Source organism: Primulina eburnea, chromosome 9 (genome assembly GCF_022965805.1).
Source record: "Primulina eburnea isolate SZY01 chromosome 9, ASM2296580v1, whole genome shotgun sequence".
Lineage (NCBI taxonomy): Eukaryota > Viridiplantae > Streptophyta > Magnoliopsida > Lamiales > Gesneriaceae > Primulina > Primulina eburnea.
Window position 1 is genome coordinate 2,081,478 of NC_133109.1, and position 18,523 is coordinate 2,100,000.

Below are 18,523 nucleotides of genomic sequence, written 5' to 3' on the forward strand. Positions count from 1 at the left end.
ATAATAGATGATAGAATATTATTCTGCATATCGAACAGTGAAACTGTCTCATATGAAATATTACTCAAACTGATTATACCTAATCAACACACTTATTTCCTTTATTAATTTTTTTTTGTGCCAATTTTAGTAAGTATAGGATAAGGTATGATTTATTGTTTAGCAAAAGATCTTTATTTTAAATGTTTTTCTTTACATTGGGACAAATTGATAGAAGACATAACTATAGATAAGTATTATGCTAAAAATTTTATGATTTTTTCCGTTTATATCGTGATAATACCCATTTTCGTCCTTATTGTTTAACGTTTTTCCCATTTCAGTCCCTCTTCAATTTTGACTGCTTAAGTCATCCTTCCTGTTTTCAAAATCTTCCCAGCCGTTATGTTGACCTCAAAATTAAGGTTGACCCACATCATGTGCCTCTCACATGCTCTTTTCTCTTTAAATGCAGTCGATTTATCATTCTCATTTTACTACCCACTTCCACAACAATCCTAATCCTCAAATCAATCTACAAAAAAATCTCTAAATGACGCAAATATTTGAAAACGAAGATTTTGAAGGCCTGTTGACATCTTTAAAAGAAATTTTACTAGTTACATCCCATTTGCAAAATTTATGTCTAGAAATCTATTCATGTTGTAAATCCTATTCATGTTGTAAATAAATTCTACTATATTTATTTTACTAGACATAAATTTTACTATATTTATTTCCAATATAAATTAGATAAATCCTATATAAATTTTACTAGTTACATCCCATTTGCAAAAAAATCCTATATAAATTCTTAGAAATCTATTCATATTTTTCTCCAAAAGGTGAAATCGCTCACCTTAGGCGCCCCTCACCCCCAGTCCGACAGGAATGTGAGAGGAGGTAAATCATGGTGACTCAGCCAACCAACAACAGCTAGATCTTATGCTACAAATCTATTCATATTGCAAAGACATGGGATGGCGGATTTTTCCCATTTCACCTATCCCGTTTATATCGAAAATAAAAAAGGCTTTACAACATGAATAGATTTCTAAGAATTTATATAGGATTTATCTAAGAATTATTCCATGTACAACATGAATAGACCTTAACTCAGAATTACTTCTCGTACAATGTGAGTAGAGCTAAATTCGTGGATATTGTTAGAACATTTACGTTTTAGTGATTTAACTGAGTTGCTGCTGATTCAATAGATAAATACAAAGTCTAGTCGAATTGAATTCAAAGAAGGAAACTGCTGATTCATGCGAATATATGTTTCCTGAGCAAATTGTTAAACAGAGCCCAATTGACGCCTAACCTTGCTGAACTGAAGATTATTCAATGGGCACAAACTTATGTGAGACGGTCTCACGGAACGTATTTTGTGAGACATATTTCTTATTTGGGTCATCCATAAAAGTTATTACTTTTTATGGTAAGAGTATTACTTTTTATTGTGAATTTTGATAGAGTTGACCCCTCTCATAGATAAATATTTGTGAGACCGTCTCTCAAGATACCTACTCTATTCGATGACAAAGGATTAGTGTGGGGACCCGGGCTTTAAATCAAATTCTATCTGGGATTAAATGGATCTGTGAGAAAATGTGGGTCAAATTTTCGCTTTTTAACATTAAATCAAATGTCATTACTAAGCGTAATTTTTATTTATTAATCTACATCATACATAATGTACAAACATGATAAACGTGTCTCGTCCTACTACATCAATCCAACTAGTGTATAGTTTAATACAAACCATAAATACAAATACTACAAGTCTAGTAAGAACCACTAGTCATCTTCTGCGCCCGTAGTCATCACGCTATCTCGTACTCATCTCTGTCGTGACCCAGATCCTGCCCCACCTGTTGTTATGCACACATACAGACATAACAACAGCCGGAAACTCCGGTGAGAACACATCCCAATATAAAACATGTATACATGCATATGCATAATAAAATCATAAAATACAATATCATGCATGTGATCTACATCATAGGTTCCATAGTATATGAAACCAACATATACAAGCATGCAATGCAAATCAACTCATGTCTTGACTCTACTCTAGGGATCCCGGGTGAATAAGACGTCACTGTCTATTACCTACCCTCCCAATCGGGGTAACTGTACGTCTTACTCCTAGACTTCGGTCGTGTCTGTATCGAATATCTACAATCGGAGGAAGTCTGCTCCTATGCGTCGATACCCCGAACGTCTAGTTTTGACAACTCTGTCAATGACTCTCCTATCTCAATGCTTGAATATAAGTCTATAAACACAGCATGATCGTATCAGGAGATTTCAATATAATCTATAACCATTCAAAACATATCAAAAACATACAATAAATCTAGTATGTGATTTGGTTGGGAAACTCTAATCAAATCTGAATCGAGTTGTATCTTCCCTACAATCACATGAATTATACCTTTCTTGTCGTAGGAATTGATCGAGATCTTGAAGTCGAAGATTAAATCTGTCAATCAAATCTGAAATGACAATGCAATGATGCTTTCTATCAATATATCATTCAAAGCAACTCTCATCAAGTCTTGTACAATTCAATAATCAGTCTCGGTATGAATCGACAGCATAACGGTGTATTTCTTCGATACCGATAACTCAATAACATCATAATCAATCCAAATCAACTCATAGTCAATATCATAACCATTTCAAACTCTGAAAATCTGCATAATCTCATAACCCCATTATCTGAATTTCATAACAATAGCATACCATACCCGATAACCAATCCGGTTGCAAATATACAATGTTCAACATATCAAGAACACATGTTAACACTATGTGAAAAATGACATTTTACTTCGCCAGGCGTTACTTCGGCAAAAATAAATTACGAAGTAATATATTACCAATAACTTCATTAATAACACAAGCGAAGTAAAATAATATATTTTACTTCGGATGTTTAAAAACACGGGCTTCACTGTATTTTTTTTTATATATTTTACTTCGGCATATCAATTTTGATGAAGTAAAAAATAATGAAAATACGGCTTAGTGAAGTAAAAAGATTAAAACATGCGACGGATTTTTTAAACCGTCGCCAAATTTTAAATCGGCGACGGTTTAAATTAAACCGTCGCTACTTTTAGCGACGGTCAAATAAAAACCGTCGCATATTTAAAACTAGCGACTGTTTTTTAAAAACTGTCGCTGTATTTAGCGACGGTTGTTATTTGACCGTCGCTAAAAGTAGCGACAGGTTAAAGTCAACCGTCGCCGATTATAAATTTGGCGACGGTTAAAACAACACCGTCGTCATTTTCAAAAAAATTCCACCCCGGATATATTTCCCTCCTTTTTAACCGTCGCCGATTTAAAATGTTGCGACGGTTTTTACTAAAACCGTCGCCATTTTCAAAAAATTCAATCCCGCCTATTTTTCCCTCTATTTTCTTCCACCACTCTCTATAAATACATACAAATTCTCTCCAATTTCTTCCACTTCATTTCACAACAATTAAAATTTTTTCTCACTTACACAATTTTACAACTTCACAACACTTAAAATTTTTATCACTTACACGATTTTACAATTTCACAACACTTAAAATTTTTATTTCTTACATAATTTTACCATTTTAACATACTTAAAATTTTTATCTTTTACACGATTGCACCAATTCATAACACAGATTTATTAAATTTTTTATATTTTACTGCACCAATTCATAACACAGATTTATTAAATTTTTTTTTAATTTACCTAACATATTAGCGACGGAACTCATATGAACCCCGTCGCTAAGTAGCGACGGTTTTTTTATAAATTCTGTCGCACACGAGCGACGGTATTTAACTTTACTTCTGTCGCAAAATAGCGACGGTTTGAACATGAATTCTGTCGCAAAATAGCGACGGTTTTGAACATGAATTCCGTCGCTAAATAATAATTAAGAGGAAGTTATATGATATACTACTTCATTATTCACTATAATCGATGAAGTAAAACACATTTATTACTTCGACACGGGTCCAATTCTGGACCGGTTTTTCTCCCAAAACCGACCAAAAGACTTCGGTATTTTCAATACTACAACTTCGGGTATTATGCGAAGTAAAAGGTACATCTATTACTTCACGTCCATATACTTCGGCACTTAAGTACCCTATTACTTCAGATATTATCTGAAGTAAAAAGTGATTTTTGGCATAGTGTAATCATCATATCTAATTTTCCCCAACATGTATATTTCAAAACAAGCTGAAAGTGAGGAATACTTACATCCTTTTGAAGCTCTTGAGGAGAGGAACACAAATCTCGTCTCGGATTTAAGTTTAGATGTGTAATTTCTTCAAAATCACAACCTTAAAGTATAAAGAATTGAAGCTTCTCTCCACTCTCTCTCGTTTCTCAGCTGATGGAAGGGTGAAAGTGAAGACTCGGCACAATTCTATATATATACCATGCCATGTGTCAACTTGAGAAGCAAAGGTGGATTTCTCGCATGCAGCACCGCGGGTGCGGTCCTCTTGCACCGCGGGTGCGCTCATGCTTCGGCAACTCTTTTATTTTATAAAATCATCGACCGCGGGTGCGGTCTCATCGGCACCGCGGGTGCGGTCTTGACACCGCAGGTGCGGTCTTGTTCTTACCGCGGGTGCGGTATCGCAATGTCAAAATTAGGCACCCTACTGGACATCCACCGCGGGTGCGGTGTCTCCTAGCACCGCGGGTGCGGTGTGGCTTCGGCCTGCCTTTCCAAAAATCAAAATTTTATGACCGCGGGTGCACTCCTGTTCTAGGCGCGGGTGCGGTCCATCTCAAAATTAAAAACTCTAATTTCTCATGTCTTTCTCCCCTCATTGCACGTCATGCATTCTCATATATTCCGAGTCTCACGTCAATGAAGACTAATAAATCTCGAGCCTTACAATTAGTGTTATAAAAGCCTAGGTAATCAAAAGACAACTGATGGAACAACTTGTATCAGACGATCAGTCAGTCTACAATTAAAAAAATTCTCTTCAATTCCTCATATTACTCAGTGTTAAGAGTCAGAGAAAAGCTGAAATATCGGATAAAGTTTTCCGTACTAACAGTCTCTGATTCCCAATTACAAAATGTCAGAAATCATTGAACACTAATCATTGTACTATTGCCAGAAAAGATAGTGACGTGACCAACGACTGCTTCATTTGGAATGGATATGAAATTTGATTTTTCCGACCATTGGGTCAAAGCCTATAAATAGTTGAATATATCACTCTATCTCACTTGCGTGCACTTCCAACAGTCTCGTGCATTTGTGAAAAGTTCAAAACATTTTTCAAAGCTTTCAAGGGCGCAACTGATAAGAAAAAGCACACGCTTATTTGTACATTATGATAATTGAAGGTCTTATTATGCTTAGCATTTCATTTCTGTGATACTTGTAATATTACAGTTAGTATACAATTTGGTTTTGTTAAGAGAAGTTATTAAGAGTTTGAGTTAAGCTGTGTGGTAAGTCTTATTGAAGTGAACAATTGCAATATTTGTAATTGTCAAAGTCTTTTAATACAATTAATCATTCCGAAAGGAAAAATGAGTGACATATGAGTGTTGAATTCTACGAACATTAAGAAACAAACCTGTGACAATTACATTTCAGTCAGCTTATCTTTAATTATTCATTTGACAACCTAGTTTATTATATTTAAACCATTTTTAGTGTTCGACACATTCAATGAGCTTCTTTCCGTGCAGTAGCACATTGTAGGTTTATTGAATACCCAACCGACAAAAATTATATTTCAGTGTCACTAACCCAACTGAAATGTTTTCAAAATTTACTGAGATAATTTATTCACTCCCTCAAAATTAATCTTCGATCCTAACAGATACCCCATCAAAAATTATAATCAAGAAAAATACAATTTTTATCTAATATATTTATCTCTTTGTGATTTTGGTTCTTTATGTTGTCAAATTTCTACTTTATTATTTTATCTTTGTCTTTTTTTGTTGCAATTGTACTCATTTTTCCGAAGTAGAAATGATGTCGCGCTGAAGTGATGCCAACATGATGCTGAATGTGTGTATTGCCTAATCAACATTCTAAATGAAATAGAACTTAAAAATTATAAAAAAATTGAAAGATACACAACTAAGATTGATAATATAGAAAATCAAAACCAAAAAAAAGAAAATATATATGACTAAAAACACGATTTTTAAAAAATTCAATATAAATATAGACACCCAATCACACATTGTTTTTATCCATTATCTGTGGCCACTGAAAAAATTTATGAAAGTACTATGTGAACGTTTCGAAAATAATCTAAAAACGAAGCAAGAAAACACAAACATGTATGTAAAACATCTTTTGACTCATGAATAAAGTCATCTTTAAATTTTCCAAATCCATTTTCTAAGATCAAAATTTCATATTTCATGAACATATTACATACCCGTCTGCTCAACGATGTCACATTTATATATTTTAAATTATAGTATAATTGAAAGAGATTCAAATTGGCTTACAAATATATATATTTTTGGTATAGATTTAAATAAATAAATAAATAGCAATAAAAAGAATAATAAAATAATGTCACATCACGAATATACATGAGGAGTCACAATCACATTTCAATAATATTGCAGAGATCCCCATTAATAACCATTTCAAAATCTGAAATATCATCCTTTTATTATATCACCCCGCTACTTATATCCTATATATTCAATGTTTCTCTCTCTCACACACATCTACACGTACATATAAATACATATACATACAAATAGACAAAATTGTATGAGACGGTCTCACGAGTCGTATTTTGTGAGACATATTTTTTATTTAGGTCATCCATGAAAAAGTATTATTTTTATGCTAAAAGTATTACTTTTTATTGTAAATATCGATAGGGTTGACCAATCTCACAGATAAAGATTGGTGAGATTTCTCACAAGAGACCTATTCATACATATATATATAATATTTTAAGTCACTTCATATTTTACAGAGAAACGTGTGTGCATCTTTTACTAGTATATATAATGTGAAAATTAAATTACTCAAACATATAGTTGTAAATACAAAATTTAACTAATTAACCAATTTTTTAAAGTATGATAATTTTAAATAATTCGTTGGATAACAAAAATAAATTTGAATCTTAATATGTTTATCAAATGTAGGATTAAAAATGCTTATCAATAATTATTAATTCTATTATTGACAGTCAACGCATGCAGACATTTATTAACTATGAGTATATTTAGAGTGTACATATCTTTTAATACTTTTTTTTCTATCAAATATTATATTTGTGTTATGAAAATGTAAAAATTTATGGTAAAAAGTAAAAATCTCAAACTCTCAAAATTTACCAAACTACACACTTTATAATATTTTTCTCTCTACTCAAATGTGATTTTCTTCACAAATGAGATATCTATTTATAGAGTTTCATTACACATAATCCAAAAAATAAAATACATCATTACCTACATCATCACACACAAATTTCTAATTTTACAATTCTTATTTTCAACATTCAAATATTCAACTATTACTTTTTCAATATTCAAATATATTATTTTCAACACTCCCCTTGTGATGATGATCATGATACGATGATGTCTTCATTACGTGTTTTGTACTGCCTCGTTAAAAACCTTACTAGGAAAAACCCATTGGGATAAAAACCATAGTAAGGGAAAAAGAGTGCAGTCACGTAAACTCCCCCTCATGTTGACACGAACAACTCTTCACAAATTTCGTAGATTGCGCATCTCAATATTATATATGTGCTTTCTGAATATTGACGTAGGTAGTGCCTTTGTGAAGAGATCTGATGAGTTTTCACTTGATTGAATGTGACGAACATCAATACATTTATTCTTCTCAAGCTCCTTGGTGAATGCGAAGAACTTAGGAGGAATATGTTTAGTTCCTTCGCTTTTTATGTATCCTTCTTCCATTTGAGCAACACATGCAACATTATCTTCATATAGTATCACAGGCTTCTCATCGAATGATAATCCGCATGAAATTTGGATATGTTGGGTCATTGATTTTAATCACACATATTCATGACTTGCTTCATGTAGTGCAATAATCTCGGCATGATTTGATGAAGTTGTTACGAGCGTTTGTTTCTGTGAACGCCAAGATATTGCAGTGCCTCCACGAGTAAATACATATCCAGTTTGGGAACGTGCCTTGTGTGGATCAGATAAGTATCCAGCATCAGCATAACCAATTATACTTGGATTAGCATCTTTTGAATACAAAAGTCCCAAGTCTGTCGTTCCTCGTAGATAACGGAATATATGTTTAATTCTGTTCTAGTGTCTCTTTGTTGGATATGTGCTAAATTTTGCCAACAGATTCACGGCAAAAGATATATCAGGCCTTGTACAATTTGTAAGGTACATAAGGGCACCGATGACACTTAGATATGGTACTTCTAGACCAAGAATATCTTCATCATCTTCACATGGACGGAATGGATCCTTTTCTATGTTTAATGATCTAACAACCATTGGAGTACTTAAAGGATTTGCTTTATCCATATTAAAACGTTTGAGGATCTTTTCTGTATAATTTGTCTGGTGAACAAACATTCCACATTCTTTTTGTTCAATTTGTAAACCCAGACAATACTTTGTTTTTCCAAGATCCTTCATTTCAAATTCTTCCTTCAAGTATGGCACAACTTCTTGAATTTCCTTATTCGTTCCAATGATGTTTAAATCATCAACATATACAGCAATAATTATGCATCCGGATGTTGTTTTCTTAATGAAAACACAAGGGCATATTGAATTATTTACATATCCCTTTTTCATCAAGTGATCACTTAGTCGATTATACCACATTCGACCTGATTGATTTAACCCATATAATGATCTTTGTAATTTCACAGAATAATATTCCCTGGGTTTTGAACTTTGTGCTTCAGGCATCTTAAATCCTTCAGGGATTTTCATATATATATTACTATCAAGTGATCCATATAAGTAAGCTGTAACAACATCCATAAGACGCATTTCTAAATTTTCAGATACCGCCAAGCTAATCAAATACCGAAACGTAATTGCATCCATCACAGGAGAATACGTTTCTTCATAATCAATTCCTAGGCCTTTGAGAAAAACCTTGTGCAACAAGTCGAGCTTTATATCTTACTATTTCATTTTTCTCATTTCGCTTTCGAATAAAAACCTATTTGTATCCAACAGGTTTTACACCTTCAGGTGTAAAGACTATAGGTCCAAATACATTACGTTTATTTAGCGAATCTAATTCAACCTGGATGACATCTTTCCATTTTATCCAATTCTGCCGATTTTTACATTCACCAAAAGATTTTGGTTTATGATCTTCGTTATCATTTATGATGTCGATTGCCACATTATAAGAAAATATATCATCAATTACATCTATATCTTTTCGGTTCCATATTTTTCCAGTATTAATGTAATTGATAGAGATTTCATGATTCTCGTCAGTTTGTGGTTCTGACAGAACATTTTCATCATCATGTGTTTCTTCAGGAACACCATTCTCTATTTTGTGATTATCATGAGTTTCTTCAGAAACATCATTCTTTATTTTGTGATCATCGTGTTTCTCTATGAATTTTCTTTTTCGAGGATTTTTATCCTTGGAACCGACTGGCCTTCCACGCTTCAGGCGTTTAATGACATCATGAGTATCTTCCATTTGTTTCTTTGGAATTTCAATTCGAGCAGGGGCATTTGCAGCATGTATATATGATTTAGTTACCCCTTTTATGTCTGCAAAGGCATCTGGTATTTGATTTGCTATTCTTTGCAAGTGTACAATTTGTTGTACATCTTTTTCACATTGTTTTGTTCTTGGATCCAGATGTAACAATGATGATACATACCATGTAATTTCTTTTCGGTATGTTTTTGTTCTCCCCCTAACATTGGGAAGATTTCCTCATTAAAATGACAATCAGCAAAACGTGCTGTGAACACGTCGCCTGTTTGAGGTTCAAGATATCGAATGATTGATGGACTATCATAACCGATATAAATTCCAACATTTCTTTGAGGTCCCATTTTCTTTCGTTGTGGTGGTGCAATAGACACATACACCATACATCCAAAAATTCTCAGATGAGAAATGTCCGGTTCTTTACCAATGCAAGCTGTAATGGGGAGTATTTATGATATGCACTTGGTCTGATGCGAATTAATGAAGTAGCATGTAAAATTGCATGTCCCCATATAGAAATAGGGAGCTTTGTTTTCATAATCATTGGTCTAGCAATCATTTGCAGACGTTTAATCAATGATTCAGCCAATCCATTGTTTGTATGTACATGAGCAATAGGATGCTCAACAATGATTGCCATAGACATACAATAATCATTGAAAGTCTGGGAAGTAAATTCACCAGCATTATCAAGTCTAATTTTCTTGATTGTATAATCGGGAAATTGATTCCTCAATTTTATTATTTGAGCAAGTAATCTTGCAAATGCAACATTTCGAGTTGACAATAAACATACATGTGACCATCTGCTGGAGGCATCAATCAATACCATAAAGTATCTGAATGGTCCACATGGTGGATGGATTGGTCCACAAATATCACCCTGAATACGTTCAAGAAACATTGGTGATTCAGTTTGGATTTTGACTGGTGATGGTCTTATAATAAGTTTTCCAAAAGAACATGCTTTACATTGAAACTTATTATTCTGAAAGATCTTCTGGTCTTTCAGTAGATGACCATATGTATTTTCTATAATTCTTCGCATCATTGTTGAACCAGGATGTCCCAATCGATCATGCCAATTGGTTAATATCGAAGAATTATCAACTACCATGTTTGATTCAATGGGACTTATATGTGTATAATGCAATCCAGTAGGGAGCATCGGTAGTTTTTCAATCACATATTTCTTTCCTGATTTATATGTGATAAGACACATATATTTCTCATTCCCTTCATTCATTGTTTGAATATCATACCCATGGGAATATATATCATTAAAACTCAACAAATTTCTTTTCGATTGTGGTGAATATAAAGCATCATTGATAAAAAATTTGTACCATTAGGTAACAAAAATTGTGCTTTACCACATCCTTTAATCAAGTCTACAGGACCTGATATTGTATTTACCGTTGTTTTTGTTGGTTTTAGTTCCAAGAAATATCTTTTATCTCGGAGGATAGTGTGCGTTGTACCACTATCGGGTATGCAAACTTCAGCTTTGCTCATAGCATTTTCCATTTTTGAACTTCAAAAAAATATGCAATGAAATAAAATTACTGGCAATATATATTTAAATATAACACATATCATAATTATACAATAAACATTATTATATGAATACATGAAAAACAAATTATTGTACATTTATATTCTACCACTATATTGTTCATTTTCAGAAAAATCATTGAGAAAATCTGCAGCATCAAAATTGTTCATTTCTATCCCACCAACATGTTGATCATTTCCAGAGAAATCATTCATAAAATCACCAGCATCAAAATGAGTTGAATCACTCAAACGGTCACTGCGTTCAGTGAAGTTGGTCTCCTTTTCTTTCCCCTTTAATGATTCTTTATAAAGTTTACAAAGGTGCTCAGGGGCTCAACAAACTTTGGACCAATGTCTTGGAGTACCACATCTGTAACAAGAACTTTCATATCTTTTTGAGTGATTCTCATTAACACTTGTATTCTCATGATGCCTTTTCAGTTGATGGTTTGGGACGTTCTTTTGAGATGAGTTATAAAAATAACTATCTTTATTATTTTCAAAACCACGGCCTCGACCACGACCACGACCACGACCACGGCCAATTCCACGTCCACGACCTCGACCTCGACCAAAATCATGTTTTTGAATTTGATTTTGGTTTCGAGGTTTAAATTCATTTTTGATTACAACATTTACTTCTGGAAATGCTGTTGATCCAGTGGGTCGGGACTGATGATTTCTCATTAATAGCTCGTTGTTCTTTTCCGTCACAAGAAGACAGGCGATGAGTTCAGAATATCTCGCAAATCCACGTACTCTATATTGTTGCTGTAGAGTAATATTTGATGCATGAAATGTGGAAAATGTTTTTTCAAGCATCTCAGATTCAGTAATCTCATGGCCACAAAATTTCAATTGCGAGATTATTCTATACATCGCCGAATTGTAATCACTGACTTTTTTAAAGTCTTGGAATCTCAACGTATTCCATTTATCTCGGGCGGTCGGAAGTATAACTTCCCTTATATGTTCGAATCTCTCTTTTAATCCCTTCCACAAAGTCATGGGATTTTTTTCAGTCAGATATTCACATTTCAATCCATCGTCGAGATGTCGACGTAAAAATATCATGGCTCTTGCCTTTTCTTGTGACGTGCATATGTCATTTTCTTTATTGGTCTCGCTTAGACCCAATGACTCAAGATGCATTTCTACATCTAGAGTCCATGACATATAATTCTTTCCCGTGATGTCGAGCGCAACAAATTCGAGCTTTGTTAAATTTGACATGGTGGTATTAAAAAAAATTACGATGCATTTTATTAGTTAATAAATATTGCAATACAAAGTAACGGATAAACAACAAGTATAAGTATTTGTAAAAATAAAGAAAACGCACGAGGAGGATATTCTCCGATAAATACAAGACTCGTGAGTATGATAACCAAAATAATTAAAAATATCCTTGAGAAAGCCATCTTCTTTTTTCTTCGAAAAATTTGATGATGAATAATTTTTAGAGAAGAAGAGAAAGTTGGAGTGATTGAATGTGTTTGTTAGATCATATTTATAGGGCAAAAACTAGCCGTTTTTTTACTATTTTATGACCGTTGGTGTACAAAAAAATAAAGGTATGTATTTGTATAATTTTATGGTAATAATATGGTATATATAATATTAGACATGTTTAAATAATTATGTATATCATATCATAATATTATAATGAGTGTCATAATTTATTTTGTTTAAAAACCTTATAGGCTTTTATACTTGTCATATCCCTTACCGGGAGTGTGGGATGTCGTCTTAACATCCTCCCAGGATTTATAACAAGTTTATGAAAAATTTATTTTTATTATTTCTAATAATAACATTATATTATATTAAATATATACACAATAAATAAATAACAGTAAAATAAATATTATTACTTTTGTTATCCTTTTTCTTCTGTTTGGAGCTTGGAAAAGGATGGAGGACTTTTAGAGCTTCGTGCTGATAACGTGTTGTGAAAAAGTAAAAATTTATGGTAAAAAGTAAAAATCTCAAACTCTCAAAATTTACCAAACTACACACTTTATAATATTTTTCTCTCTACTCAATTGTGATTTTCTTCACAAATGAGATATCTATTTATAGAGTTTCATTACACATAATCCAAAAAATAAAATACATCATTACCTACATTATCACACACAAATTTCTAATTTACAATTCTTATTTTCAACATTCAAATATTCAACTATTACTTTTTCAATATTCAAATATATTATTTTCAACAATTTGAACTATTATTTTATTACATCTTACATTTTTTTTTGTAAGAATATAGGCTATAGATATATGCATTTTAGAAAAATGATATATTTTATAGATAAAAATATAACTATAGTCTCATATTTGATTAATATATAATTGACAATGAAATTGTATTCTTAATTATATATTATGTTATAGCAAGTGATTAAGATTTTTAACTTTATAATTACTGAAATCTTAATAAATATTTGATAATATTGTAGAACATAAATTTCAAATCTCATTATATGATATATATGATTTAATATCATTCGAGATAACTTCACTTAATCATTCTTAAAACTATATTCTAAAAAATGGTATGGTCGATTGTTGTTGGTAAAAGCTTGTGCGAAACGGTCTAACGGATCGTATTTTGTAAAACAGATATCTTATTTGGGTCATCCATGAAAAAGTATTACTTTTTATGCTAAGAATATTACTTTTTATTGTTAATATCGGTAGGGTTGACACGTCTTACAAATAAATATTCATGAGACCGTCTCACAAGAGACCTGCTTTTGATTATTTATCGGTGAGTAAAAAAAATAAGCAAAATATATGTGAAATTTTTAGTTTCTTTTGTTTGGTTGAATTAATTCTAGCTTTTGTAATTATATTTTGACGATAAATTTTAGTCGATAAAAAAATTTAATTTTTTATTATTATTTTTGCCTAACGAAAACAAAGGCAATATTCGAATTTCAGGAGGGTAACATGGTGGACAAACACTGTTATAAAAAAAGGAGAGAGCGCGTCAGTCATTTCGTCATCCTTTCAATTCCCGAGAGGGAGAGAGAAATAGAGAAAGAGAGAGAGAATTTGGTTTCTGTTAATTCTTGGGAGTGAGTGATCATAATAAACTGTTTGATACATACAGCAGACGAAAATCTCTGAGGAATTGTGTGTTAGTGTGGGAAAAAAGAGAGATCTTTGAATTGATTTTTCTTCGTCCACCGCAATTTTCGCTTTCTTACAACCCATTGATTTGCAGCTTTTTCTTGACCCTTTTCAGAGTTTCATCTTGTGAAGAAGCGACAAGTATCAGACTATCAGTTGCGTCATTTTCACTGTCGATTCATTTCGAGAGATTTTATTAGATAATTTTTTTCTTGTTGTTTTATTGTAAAATAAGTGGTTTGAAGGAGGAGCAGGTATGGGGAAAGAATGGCTGTATTGGGTCGGTGGCGGAGGTGGAGGTGGAGGTAGTGGATCCGCCGGCAGGAGAGGAAGAATGGCCGGAGGAGTGGAGGAGGAGGAGGAGGCGGCGTCGGCAGCTTCTGCTGGATGCATGTGTGCTGTATTTCAGCTGTTTGATTTGAATAATTTCCAGTTTCCTTTGACTGCACATAATTCTGAGTTTCAGCCTGATGACTCCTTTCTTCAAGAAGAAGCCACCATATCTAAAGGTTTCAGAATAGAAAAATATATATACATAACATATATGTATTTCTATATTAAGTTGTTGGAATTAAGTTTTGGGTCCCTTTTTAATTAGCTGCATTTACTGTTAATAATGGTCTTGAGTTGGTGATGATTTTTTTGTGTGTGTATTTTGATGTGATGTTAGGAGTGGAAGCGCCACGAAACAGCTTGGAATTAGAGGAGCCTGCAGCCGCCATGAAAACTGCTTCAACGTCTCTGTCATTAGCTATGAAACAAGAAGAAGAGAATTTGAACTTCCCTGTAAGTAATGGTGGTGCTTATACATATCCATTCATTTAATGTAGTTTGAAGTGTGTCTTTTTTATGGGCATTTAGCTTTTTTATTGCATAAAGATAAAGATATGAAAGTTTTAAACTTTTGTTTTGATTTTTTATGAAAATATAGGTGAGTTTACGCTCCCAACTTTCTTGATTATGGAAATGTGATTATGTTGTCCAGGTGGGAATTAAAATCAGAACACCGAAATCAAGAATCCCCGCATCTGCATTGAAATCAAGAACAGATACAGATGTTTCTTCAGAATGCAGCAGCTATTCCCCGGGAACCAAGACTCCAAACCTTGTAGCCCGGCTCATGGGACTTGATTTACTCCCAGAATGCACCTCTCCTTCAAATCCCAAGCCGATAACTAAATCCCATTTCCTCAAAAACGTCCGGAAAACAGAGACAACCCTTTTGCGTTCCAGGTCCAATCTAACTTTTTTTTATGACGAGTCGAGCACAGGCGCTGCCCGGTCCTTGCCGGAGACACCAAGAATCTCATCATCCAGAAGGTCGGATTCGGAGATTCACAGATTGTCCCTTCAATTAAACAAAGAGAACGCAGGTGATGAATTTGGAAATTCGGCTGAACGGTGGAGAAGCAGAAGGGGATCACGATTCAAAGTGCTGGATGAGAATGCGACAAGTCCAGGTAATTATGCTAAGCAAATTGTGAAGCAAGTTAAAGAAAATGTGAGCAGAAGAGTTGGAGTTGATATCACAAACAGAAACAGATCGGAACCGATTAGAAGAGATGAAAATCTAGTGCTCCTCAAGCCGAATAAACGGAATCCCACCATTTTTTCAAGATTCGGAGATGATTCAACTCCATCTTGTTCGCCAAAGCTGAGGTTTTTAGACAACACCAAGAACAAGCCACTCGCCGAGGCGAACACTAAAAGTCCAAGAAACTCAACATCTTCTGATTATAGTCCATCACACGGGATTTCGAATTCGAGTTCGGTGCCTCCAAAGATTCAAACATTTCAAGAACACCGACAGAAGGATTGGAAGAAAGTTGCTAGTAGAGGAAGATGTAAATCATCAAGTCTGAAGAAATATTTGCCCCCTCCAGCTTCTGAACATGGCATCAAAAACAAGAGAGAAGAGCCATTTGTGCGTTCACCAGCTAAAAATAAAGACAGATTAACAGATAAAAAGTGCAAGAAAACTCCATTTTCAAGCGACGTTTTTTATATCAGCACCCCAATACTTTTACCAGTCATGAAAGATCCATCTCCTCCGGTCACAAAATTACCTCAAAAACAGGTAATTGTGACTTTCTACTTTCTTTTTCTTTACGTCATTTAAAATATTCAAAGCCCGTTTTTTTAAGAATATAAATCAATGATTTTGTAATCGAGATTACGTCATTGTCATCTGTTTGACAGATTTTTTTTAAAAAAATATATTTTTCTTGTGGGTGAAAATGCAGTCACAGGTCTCAGATGCTCTTGCATCGAAAAGGCGCGCACAGTTATCTAGTAAACCGAGCCATACGTACAAGCTGCAGCTGCACACAGATAAAATATTCGATGTCCTAGAAAACGTCGAACCAGACAGCACTAACGGTCGCGCCACCGCTCCCTCCGCCGCCGCCGAGTACGAAAATTACATGCAGAAAATCCTCATACGCACCCGCAAAAGGTGGCACTCGTGTTCACATCCCCTTGACCCAACAATCTTCCACTACCTCGAACTGTTCCAGCCCACCACCGGCACCACCTCCTCCTCCTTTTTAAGCCTCCGCAGCAACCGGAAGCTTATATTTCAGCTGGTAGACGAACTTTTGGGCGAAATCTTGAGACCCGGTCTAGGTTTTTTGAAATTGGCTTCTCCCATTAACGAGCATTCCTATCCTGGTTGATGAACTGTGCAAGAAAATCGGGGATTTTCCTGCGGCGAAATGTGAAGTTCTTGAAGATATTGATGGCTTGATTGAGAGAGATTTGTGCAATTTACCATTGCAAAGATCCTTTGAGAAAGAAGGGGACAACATAGTGTGTGAGATTGCGGGTGAAATTACGGAGTGGTTGATGCGTGAAACGGTGGCGGAAGTGGGTTCCGGTACGGCCGAGGCAGTGGCAGACGTCACGTGGCGGCTTCCAGGTGGCGAGATGCCATTGGTTAGTTTTATTAGACCCCGATTTCAGGGGAGCTCTTCCTTGGATGCAGTGAAAAGAGAGTGGAATTAGTGAGGTCCACATGAAGTTATTTATTCATATCCATTAAGTATATAATTTTTTTGGGGGGAGATTTTTCTACGAGACAATTTTATGTGTTTTCTCTAAATATTTTCTATTGTAATTATTAAATGTTCTCTTAATCCCAATCAGATAATCATAATATATTAATATATTTGGGATCATAGGATGAGATTAAAAATAAAATATGATGTAGAAATGATAAATTAATAAATATGTAGTATATAATGATTTATAATTTTAAATCATTTTTAGAATTAAAATTAATTCTCTTGTTATATAGCTTCACGTTTCTATGTCCATGACATGACTATATCAATATTTATAATGAAAAATAATATTTTTGACATAAAAAATAATACTCTTTCATTAGTCGGTTCGGATCGAATATCCATATCATACAAGAGTGAGTCTTGTGTGAAACCGTCTTACGGATCTAAATATGTGAGACGAGTCAACCTTACCGATATTCACAATAAAGAGTAATACTCTTAGTATAAAAAGTAATATTTTTTCAGGAATGACCCAAATAATAGATCCGTATCACAAATACGACCCGTGAGACCGTCTCACACAAATTTTTGTCATCATAAAATTGACTCATGAGACTGTTTCATAAGAGTTTTTGTGTTGAATAAATTGTTGGATAAAACAAAGGCGTACAATTTAACTAATACCTCAGCATTTACACCAAACTTGTGAGTATTTAATCTAAAGACATTAATGCATTCGAATAATTATATATTCAACATCAATCTCCAAATAAAATTACATTTTTATTTAATAAAAATAAATATAAAATATATTTTTTAAAATTTATAGTTTATTTATAACTATCATATCCATATTATGGTCTTTTGAATTCTTAAAATTATAAAATATGTTTGAAAGAATAAAAAGAGGCCTGAAATTGAATTCTATTGGAAAACATTACTTACGTGTCACTAATTTGTCTACATTTAGTTCTTGCAATCAAAAAGTCAAAACATATAATTTTTCATTGTTGTAATATATTCTGGGTGAATTTGCTTTAAATCTTCAAACCTAAATTTAATATCGATTAGGAAAAAATATGTGTTTGCACTACCTGATCCACGAAAAAAATTTAT

The 18,523-nt window shown here is 33.5% G+C and overlaps 1 protein-coding gene across 1 annotated transcript; it reads left to right on the forward strand.

The window, feature by feature from the left end:
* The first annotated feature begins 14,262 nt into the window (after positions 1–14,262).
* Positions 14,263–17,549, forward strand: LOC140841077 (uncharacterized). The gene is given in 5 exon segments (XM_073208247.1): positions 14,263–14,911; positions 15,073–15,188; positions 15,388–16,479; positions 16,646–17,037; positions 17,039–17,549. Coding segments are annotated over 5 exon segments (2,220 nt in total). The 5' UTR covers positions 14,263–14,658; the 3' UTR covers positions 17,406–17,549.
* Positions 17,550–18,523: the final 974 nt, after the last annotated feature.